The sequence below is a fragment of the Cariama cristata genome, unplaced genomic scaffold, assembly GCF_000690535.1.
Source record: "Cariama cristata isolate BGI_N322 unplaced genomic scaffold, ASM69053v1 scaffold9314, whole genome shotgun sequence".
Classification (NCBI taxonomy): Eukaryota; Metazoa; Chordata; class Aves; order Cariamiformes; family Cariamidae; genus Cariama; species Cariama cristata.
In genome coordinates, this window is record NW_009612325.1 from 26,849 (window position 1) to 37,169 (window position 10,321).

Here is a 10,321-nt window from a genome sequence, read left to right on the forward strand (position 1 = left end):
GGCCGAGAGGACTTGTGGTGGCCCGAGCTGCCGCTGCTGACCCATGTCCACGTGGATGGGGCTTCTTATTGCACGCTGGAAAGATCATGTTGATTTATGACAAATCGATCCCAAAACCATGTGGGAACGTCTGTCCCTGTACAGTATATGTGCAGCATCTTGACGTTCATACGTGTGGTTTAGAATTTCTTCGTAATGAAGCGTGTGCCTCTGGTCATACCCTAACCACCACCCGCCTGAATACTCAGTTCAGCTCACCCGGACATTGCTATTTAAACCCATCCGGTGGCACAGGATGCCAAAGGAACAGCAAAACTTGCCCTGAATGATTTTTATCTTTTTTTTCCCCCCCTCTTTTTTCTGACAATTCACTGCTATTGTTTTGTTAGCAGAAAGCAAGAAACAAGACCTAACACAAATGTTTTTAATCATACTTCAATATTCAGACAAATTGTGTTTATTAGCTGAACAACTTGATGCTTATTTGACTTGCCCGTTAAATATGGACCTCCTGGTTACCTGTGTTGGCTCAGGATTATGTTTCCAGTATCAGTGTGTTTTGTTTCCACCTGGAGCACAGGGAAGTGGTGAAAGGACGGGGAGCGATCCACAGAAGTAGAAATTCCTTTGCGCTGACTCTGCTGCCTTTTGTCCCCCCCAGCTGGGCCTCAGCGGCATGAAGAAATGTCAGTTTGAATCTGTAATCAGAAAGGTTTGTAAAATGCATTGTTTCCAAAGTCTTTGGAGCCACGCTAGCTCGCTAGTTAAATATTTATTCACCCCTGGAACAACAGGTTTGAACCTCTGTGTCGGCTCTGCTTCTCCCCCATCCAGGGCAGATTAGTTAAGCGTTATGCTGTTTGTCATCTTTGGGACAGGGATTTTTAAAAGCCTCGTTCGTAAAGATCTGATGGCGAGGTTTGGTGGCTGTGATGAACGGTTTTGCTCTGATGCTGAAGCCCTTTTTCCTGCAGCAGCTTTTATGGTACGGTGTGGGGACCTCTGCCCCTACCCCAAAATAACTCTTCCCTTGTCCCGAACTAGGATTTATGAAATTCCCTTTTGACTTTCCCCTCCTATGTGGGAAACGAAGAGAGTTGACTTTTTTCCTGTATATTGAGAAGGAAACACCGCGTTGTCCAAAAGTCCCGCAGCATTAACCAGAGGCTGGGGCTGGGCAGATGCTCTGTCTCAGCATACCTGGTGCCTCCTCGCTTTGTACCAGCCCACGCCACGGCTCCCCAAAGCGTGATCTCATTGCGGAGAGGCAAATCTACGTGGGCCGGTGACAGTTATTGGAGTCTGCAAACCTCGGTGATGAAGGGGTAAGGAGGTGCACTTGGTCAGCACAAACCTATTCACTGTTGTCCTGCAGTGAAAGCATCATGTGGCACCAAAAACCAAAACAACAAAACAAAAAAACCCCATCTGACCCATCTGGAGTCACATAACCTGGATGCTGTAGTCGTAGTTAGAAGAAGCGGTAGTAAGGATATGCTGGGGAGGTTTCTACGTGACTTTCGGGTGCTTTCTAGCAAACATACTTTGATAATATCAAGACGACATCTATTCAGGTTCTTGTGTAATGAGGATTTGCACAAAATAGCGATTGACAATTTCTGGTCTTGAGTACTTAATGGAAAAAAAGACGTTGCCTTGGCTGCTTTGCTCTCGTCAAGGTGTCTTTTAGGCATCAAAAGCTTGTGGAACAGGAAAAAGAGAAACGTTAAGAACAGTTTAAAAATAGTTTAATTGTATCTACTAAAAACCTTTAGAGTTGAGAATTTAAACGGTTTCTGCCCTGTCAGTATTTGCAGCTGAGTTCAAAATGTGTAAATAAGCCTAGGACTTTGATGATTAGTTTCCATAATGAATTTTAAAAAAAAAATGAAATACTGTGTGGCATAATGTTAAATAGGTGCCGTGTGTCACTGAGTGTTTTGCATGAGGGCCGGCTTTTCCAAATTACCTGTCTGCTCCACCGACTCCTCGAGAAACAAATCTTGTCTTTTGAATATCTTAAACTTTGTAGTTCTTAAGCATAAAGCAGAGCCGGGGAAAATACCCTTTTGCAGGAAGCAGCGCGGATGATGAAGGCCGTGTCTTGTGCTGCCAGCACTCGCCCTCCAGCTTGCACAAATCGTTCCTGCCTGCGTTGGCCGGAGCAGTTCACTTCCCAGCTGGATGCGAACCCCACTTCGGGGAGGGGTGCGCTGCAGCCAGCGCCGGTCCTAGCAAGCGTGGACATCCTTGCAGGGCATCGGTGCGTCCGTGCTCACTTAGGAACATGGGGAGCTGGGTGAGAAATAGCCTGGACTTTTTTCCCCCTCCGTAAACCTTGATATTTTAGACTGGAGTTAGTAAGTTTGATAACGTTTTGGACTAAATTCTGGAATTTTCTGCCTTATGTTTTTCTGTTGCCAATATTTCTAATAAACTGCAGCCATGGCATCTGTTGCTAGACTGTGCTCCATCTGTGGCCTGGTAAAGAATGTATAACCATGCTTTTAAAACAAGCTTCTCATTTTATATTTAGTCCAATACAAAGTGTCATCGGCAAATTGCTTCTGTTTGGCTGTTGCATTTCGATCAGTTACTACTTGCGATGGGTTCACAAAATAAGACCTATTGCTAGAAAAGGGCAAAAAGTTGGTCAGCATAAAAGGAGTGTTTTTCAAATTCGTTTTATGTGTTTCTTGTTAATGGATGATTCTGGAGGGATGCACAGAGAAAACACCTGCAGTGAATGCCTGGCAGGGAAGCAGTAAGGTACTTGAGATTAGATTGACCTTGTGATAGAATTTCAACCTTATCCATTTCGTATTTCTTAAAAGGATTTACCAGGGTGGAACACACCAGAGATTGCTCATCTTTACTACCCTGTCTCCCGCAGCTACTGCTGCTTATTCCAAGAGTGGCATTAACTGCTTTAACAGGCTTCATTCCACAATCCTTTAACAGGGAGCGGAGCGTGGTGGAGGGGGATTTTCTTCTGAACCACAGCTGGGGATTTGATCACCAAAACATCGGTAGCATGCCGTACTATGGATCCTACATGCAGCTCATTTAGTTGAATAAAACTAGACCACCTTCCACTGTTGATCTGCTTGTGCGCTTTAGCCAGAAATTAAAAATAACATTTTAGCCCCTGAACATCGGTGTGTCTGGGACCTCCCCTCCTGCTTCGACACCAAGTATTGGACAGAAAACTTGGGAAATTTGGGGGCAGATGGTGCTAACTCAGCATGAAGTTACTTGGTCTGGCGAGGGCAGATGACAGGAGGATCACATCTCCGTCTTCCTTCACCGAGGGCGCTTGGGCAGGGGATCAGAAGCCGTTCAGATGCGCCCTCAGACCAAACACTCCTGTTTGGCGAGAAGAAGGTGATGCCTTGATCTGTGTCTTGGCAATTCACAGCTGTAGCCCAAAGGCTGTATGCCACCATGGGGATAAATCCAGGCCTGTGTACCCCGTCCCTCGTCTAAAGTTCTTCCTCCTGCAGTTTAAATGGCTGCGTCAAAGCCCTGCTCAGCTTTGGTGCTTGCTCTTGTAGTGGTGATTTCAACTTTATCCCGTCTTGTCTGACGTGAAGTTCTGTGGCGTGTTCTGGATTAAGGAGTTGGATTTAATTGGTTCAGCCTCGTTTGAACTGTTAAGACTGAGCGTGAGGGTGCTGAGCAGCAGAGGGGAGGACTGTCCTTCCTTTCAGAGCTTTTCTGGGTTCGCTCAGCCTCCCCTCCAGCTCCTTGCTCAGCGTTAGTCATGGTGTTTGCTCTGAGCTGTGCTCCTCCTCGCTTGCTATTTCAAAGCCCAAACCGCTCATTAAAAGTGTTGTGAGGTGCTAAGTAATGAGTAATTAAAAAGCAAACCATAAAAACCTCAAGCAGTAACCCTCGTGGGTGCCCTTCTTTTGGGGTTTGCTGGGAGAGTCACTGAAGAGCTTGTGTGGGGTGCCGGGACAGCAGGCTGCCTCCAGGGAAACTGGTGACAGGGTAATAGATAGCTAGGAAGCAAATCCTGATAAAGCTGAAGGGTTATATGACATGGGTTATATGCAGCATTACTGTAGGAAATGTAGTTCCTTAAACTAAGAAACTAGAATCTTCTGGCTGAAACTGGCTCTCCCAGGCTGCGGAGCTCTCGCTGTAGAATCTTATCGCTTCTGGGCTTCAGAAATAATGCTGGAGTCACCAAAGCTTTCCTGGGAGCCGCGTGGTACTGGACCGAGAGAAGAGGAAAGCTCAGTTTTCTCTTTTTGAAGGTGAGCAATAATGAATCGTGAGGGTGAATGATAACACTCTTCAAAAATGTCGTAAAGCTTGGAATTTACGCTGAAAAGTAGAGATGAGGCAGACATCTGCGCTTCGTGGATGCCTCTTTGAAAAGAAAGTTGCCAAGCAAAGCAGGACGAAGTGTCGTCGTCCGTAAGCCTTTCACAGTCATACCTCATCGGGTTGTCCTGTAATATCAGTTGCCTTTTATCTTTTCTCTTCACAGTTTGTCCACCTGCCTGCAAATCCCAAGGCTGCACCTCTGACGGTCAGTGCTGTCACAGCGAATGCCTTGGGGACTGCACGGAGCCCAACAACCCTGAAAAATGCGTGGCTTGCCGCAACTTCTACCTTGAAGGCAAATGCATGGACACCTGCCCACCCGGGTACTATCGCTTTGAGGGTTGGCGTTGTGTGACCTTCGGCTTCTGCCAGGAACTGCACAACAAATGCAAAAATGCCAGGGAGTCGGGGTGTCACGTTATCCACAACAACGAGTGTGTTCATGAATGCCCGTCGGGGTACATCATGAATTCCAGCAAGTAAGTACGAGTGTCTGCAGGTAAAGAAACCATGCTGTAGTTTTTGTACCGTGCTTTTCTCTCGCTTGGACAGCGGGTTTGTGTTCTGTGTCAAGACCAAGAAAAGTTTCCAGTGTTGGAGTGTTTGTGACAATTACCTGGTCTACTTTAATATGATTTGCAGACTAATACCTTGCTAATTCAAGCTGTTAAAAGCAGACAGGTCTACCTACCTGTTTATTCTTCCCTTGGCTTCCCTTGTTTCCTCTCAACTTTGGAAAAAGGGGAAAGGGAGGTTGAGAGAGAGGACAAGGAAGAGGAACATCCTCGAGTTGGAAGGGTCTTTCTGTAATTGCGTGGGACGAGGGAGATGGGCGATGGAGAGGCTTTAGTAACCCTGCTTCCCTTCCCCTCCAAAGCAGACCTCAGAGTAGAAAGCCTTGCTATTACGCAGAATAGCGAAAAGTCGTGTCTAATGAAAAGAGCATGGTGTATTTTGAGTGGATCGTTCTCAGAATATCTGTCCCTCATCTCTGTAATTACTTTCATTGAGCAGGTTCAAGCTGTGCCAGACATAAATGGACAAAGTAACAAACAAGTGTAGCATGAATCAAAGCAGGGAACAGCCATTCTGTCTATTCCCAGGGTTTTTCGACAAAGGAATTAAATAATTTATGTTGCTGAGCTGTTTATCACTGGAAACTTTGTTTGTCCCACAATAACATTATATATTGTGATGAGTCAGATTTCCTATGAATATTGGTGGCTTTGTGCTCGCATGTATTTGCTCCTGCCATAATAATTTCAGGGAATTCACTCTTAACAGGACTTTTTATTCCATTTCCTCTTTGGCTTTTCAAAAGAATGAGCTAGCAGCCCCCAAAGTAGATACGCTGCTTGTGCAACAGCAGCCATCGCCTCTCTCCTGTGCTTGTTCCAGGCTGCTGTCAGTAGGACCTCACAACACTACTCTGTGCTTTTCCTAGAGTATTTATTTCCCTGAACTAGTTGGGCAATGTTCTTATGATGTTACGACCAGGGCAAACAATCATCTTGCTGCTATTTAAGAAGTATTTCCCCAGAGCACAAAGAACATGCTTGCTTGCTTTTTTTTAAAGCAACTTTATGTCCAGTCCTTAATCAGAGGATTCCTAGATGAATGACCAGCTCTCTGCTCATCAGTTACGTGTTTGGTTAACGATCTTGGGATGGAGACTGGGCCTGGGTTTCTTCATCTTGAAACCTCTGGTCTGTACAGCACTGAGCAGCATCGTGGTGGATGGACTATTCAAAATAACCAAAATCACTTCATTCTGGTTTCTGTTACGTAGGAAGGGACAGGGTGATGAGCATTCGAAATGTAGAAATGACAACTTAAAGAATTATCAGCAGTTATTTGGAGTCCCTAAGAGCCATGTGCTGCTCATGGCAAGTGAATCCCATGGCATATTGTCAGGACGCTGTCGCTTTGAATTGATTACTCTGCTTTTGAGAATTGCTGGGGATGCCCCAGATAACGTTCTGCGAAAGGATCCCATCTGCATTCCTGACTCTTGTTTTTCAGCTTGCACTGTACGCCCTGCGCAGGGCCCTGTCCAAAGGTTTGCGACTATGGGAAAGAGAAGACGATCGATTCGGTGACATCGGCACAGGAGCTCCGTGGCTGCACAGTTGTTAATGGAAGCTTAGTTATAAATATCCGTGGAGGAAGTAAGTTCTGCATGAGTGAGGGGGTAGGGAGCACTGGGTGTTGGATCAGTGAGGATGCCACCATCCGTGAGCTGGGGCATTTCTCTTCTGCTTTGGCCACTCTGAATCTTACAGCGATTCAGAAAAATAACCGCAAAGGAAAGGCTCTTGTGGTGTTCATTTCGGGTTTTTTTGCTTCCTTTTTGGAAGGTCTTTTGGGACCTTTTTGGAAGGTCTTATGAATGAATGTAAAGCAGTTCTATTTAATATGTTTGGGCTCTGATATCAGTGTTTCTCTCTGTGATATCAGACAACTAAAACCAATGTTTTCCTCTCCATAGATAACATAGCAGCTGAGCTAGAAGCGAATCTTGGCTTGATAGAGGAAATCTCGGGTTACCTAAAAATTCGCCGGTCTTATGCCTTGGTTTCTCTTTCTTTTTTTCGTAAACTACATCTGATTAGAGGAGAAACACTAGAAGCTGGGTGAGTTCTTTCAAAAGATACTTTATTTTAATGCTTTGAAGTGTAAGGAGTGCCAGTGCTATCAGGGTGATTTGTACTGGTAAACAATTCCTAAGTTATTTTTTAAAGTTCCTCTGCCCATGGCTTGTGGCCTACTGGGGAAGATAGTTTGCATTCATTTTTCTTTGGTGTCTGGATTAGTGCATGAGAGAAAAAAGAGTTCTCGGTGGATCTCCTCCCAATCCACGTTTTCATTCTCTGCTTTCAGGAATTATTCGTTTTATGCTTTGGACAACCAGAATCTTCGCCAGCTCTGGGACTGGAGTAAACACAACCTCACTATTGCACGAGGCAAACTCTTCTTCCATTATAATCCCAAACTGTGTTTGTCAGAAATCCACAAGATGGAGGAGATCTCTGGGACTAAGGGGCGTCAGGAAAGGAACGACATAGCCCTGAAGACGAACGGCGATCAAGCCTCATGTAAGAAAGTCTCAGAATGCAGCAGGACTTGCATGATTTTCCTTTCCCTCTGCCTTGCTAACCTCATGCTCTTCCTTCTCTCTGCCTAGCCTACAATGTTTGTCCAGGGACCGTCCTTGTCCTTTTGGTAAAGCTCCAGACGTGTGGCTTGCTGCTTGCTTGTGCACTGCAGCAACGCTGTCAATATGCCATGAGTAAAGGTGCTTATGGGTTCTCCATCTGGCCAGGAGCCCACCTGGCCAACTTTGGTCTTCAGAAGTTTGCTCTTTGCGTGCTCAGCTGTGAGTTTTTCACAGTTGAGTATACTGTTGTGTTGTTTTGAAGAGTTTAGCACAACATAACCTCAGTCCAGACTGGGACTTTGTGTTACTGAGTATCTGATTAATAGTTGTAATCTTCTTTTCCCATGTCATGAGGCGACAGTACGCACACAGAATAAACATAGCAGAGAAGCAGGATTTCCACCCATCCCTGGAGCCGTGTGAGCGAATTGCTATGACAACAGTTAGAGAAATTTTTCCAACAATTTTTGTTATGCTTCTCAGAGGTTTTTAAGCTAACAGCTTTCTTCAAGAACAGCGATAAGACAATGCCTGTGTCAGCGTGGCTAAGGAGCAAATGCAGTGTGTTGCTTCATGCTCTAAAGCTGTGCTACTGAAGATGTAGTTTTGCAGACACTTATTTTGGCAGCAATACTGCCGTAAGCGCATCCCTTCTGCACCTCCAACCCTGCTGTTTGTTCCCGTCCTCTGCCACACACAATCCCCTTTCACTGTTTGTGCCAATAGAACTCTTACAGGGCTGCCTGGTGAACCAGATTGTAGAAGTAATCTGGGGTAAAAAATAGCAAGCTTTGTTGTTCTTAGCTTGTGTCATCTCCCTGCTCTGATTTACCGCATAGCCCCACAAAGTTTTACATGCACGCAGGAACAGGAGCACGCACAGGTTGACACATGATGTGCTTAAGCAAGTATTGCCACCAAAAACCCCAGCATTAATTAAACTATGATTTCAGTTCCTTGCATTTCAGTTTCTTGCTCTTTTCACAGTTTGCAATGCAGCTTAGATCATCCTGTGACTGCACTGTTTCTCTGCGTTTGGTGACAGCACTGCTTAAACAGCCCCTTCCCCAGTTTTGCCCTTGTTATGGTGATGTAGCTGTTTGTGAACAGACTTAAAAAGTGAAGATCTTTCAGTTGAATCAGTTTCCTGATCTGGTTTGCCGCATCAACACATGCAGCCATGCCAGCACAGAAGGGAGAAGGGAACATGATGACTGCCTGCCTACCTGTTGGAGTGAGTCCAGAGGAGGCCACAAAGATGATCCGAGGGCTGGAGCACCTCTGCTGTGAGGACAGGCTGAGAGACTTGGGGTTGTTCAGCCTGGAGAAGAGAAGGCTCCGGGGAGACCTTTGAGCAGGCTTCCATTACCTAGAGGGGCCTGCAAGAAAGATGGGGAGGGGCTTTTTTATAAGGGCGTGGAGTGATAGGACAAGGGGCAATGGCTTTAAACTGGAAGAGGGAAGATTTAGATTAGATATCAGGAAGAAATTCTTCCCGGTGAGGGTGGTGAGGCAGTGGCACAGGTTGCCCAGAGAAGCTGTGGCTGCCCCATCCCTGGAAGTGTTGAAGGCCAGGTTGGATGGGGCTGTGAGCAACCTGGGCTGGTGGGAGGTGTCCCTGCCCATGGCAGGGGGTTGGAACTGGGTGGGCTTTAAGGTCCCTTCCAACCAAACCATTCTGTGATTCTACGATACCTAAAAACTGGCAGTACCAGTAAAAAAACATAGAGCCGTCCCCTCAGGGGTATCACAGCTCTAGCCTGGGCAGAGTGAAGGAGGTACAAGGAATTAGCTGCCTGTAAAGGTCGTCTCCTCCCGTGAGACACTAAGAAGCTCTTCCCACATTTGGGCATGAGCCTGGGTTTGGGGTTCAAACCCAGCTCTGTCGTGTGGTTGTGTGCAGCTCCTGGGCCGGCTGGTTGTTTTGTTTAAAGGCAGCTGGAGGAGACGGTTGGATTTCTCGTTGCCAGCTTCAGCTCCACTCTGCTGAGCTGCTCTCTGTGCCACCCCCCACCTCAAACCACACGTTGCCAGCGTGTTTGGCTTTTTGTTTGTTTTTACATTTCAAGTCTAGTTTTCACATTGGCAGCATCCTGTTTACCAAGAAAAGAAAATAGAGGGGGGGAAAAAAAAAAAAGCCCTTGTTTGTTCTGGATGTGGTGCCAATGAAATGAATGTTCTTCCTCCCTTGTGCAGCTACTGCAGGAACGGCGAGTCCAATCACAGCTACACAGTTTGTCCTTCTTGGGCTGCTTGGACATACCATATCGTAACGCGTCCCTTGAGCCTCAGAACTCCACCCTCCTGCAACTGTTTGTTGTCCTTCCCTCCTGTTTGCAAAGGGACCGTGCTACTCCCGGGCAAGGCTGGGAATTCACGCACTTCGTTTTTGTAGCTTCTGCCTTCTATGCAAGCCATATTACTGGGTTCAGCTGTGTAGATCATTGTGAATTTTAAAATACATTGCCTTTGGATTTCCCACTTACTAGAATACAGTTCAGCTCTTCTACAGGGTCATTTTCATAAAATCAAAGAAAAATTTAAGCTGGTAGGAACCTTAGGAGGTGATCTATTCCCAGCCCTGGCTTCAGGCAGGAATAGTGTCGAAGTAAGATATGGTTTTAATGAGCAGCTCTTCTCAATGCCAATATTCTCATGTTTGTCTGTGGAGAAAATAAACTTCTAAGATAATGAAAAATAGAAACCTTTGTTTTTTAGCATTAACAAAATTATTATTGCTTCTCTTTTGTTACAGGTGAAAATGAATTGCTGAAGTTTTCTTCCATTAGAACTTCTCATGACAAGATCCTGCTGACGTGGGAGCACTAC

General features: G+C 45.8%; 1 protein-coding gene across 1 annotated transcript in view; it reads left to right on the plus strand.

Annotated features, from left to right (window-relative positions):
- The window catches only part of INSR (insulin receptor), a 43,796-nt gene that overhangs the window by 19,204 nt on the left and 14,271 nt on the right, over positions 1-10,321 (plus strand). The window contains exons 2-6 of the mRNA XM_009698572.1: positions 4,499-4,814; positions 6,358-6,503; positions 6,824-6,968; positions 7,216-7,430; positions 10,248-10,320. Coding sequence (XP_009696874.1) covers positions 4,499-4,814; positions 6,358-6,503; positions 6,824-6,968; positions 7,216-7,430; positions 10,248-10,320 — 895 coding nt within the window. The remainder of the gene's footprint in view (positions 1-4,498; positions 4,815-6,357; positions 6,504-6,823; positions 6,969-7,215; positions 7,431-10,247; position 10,321) is intronic.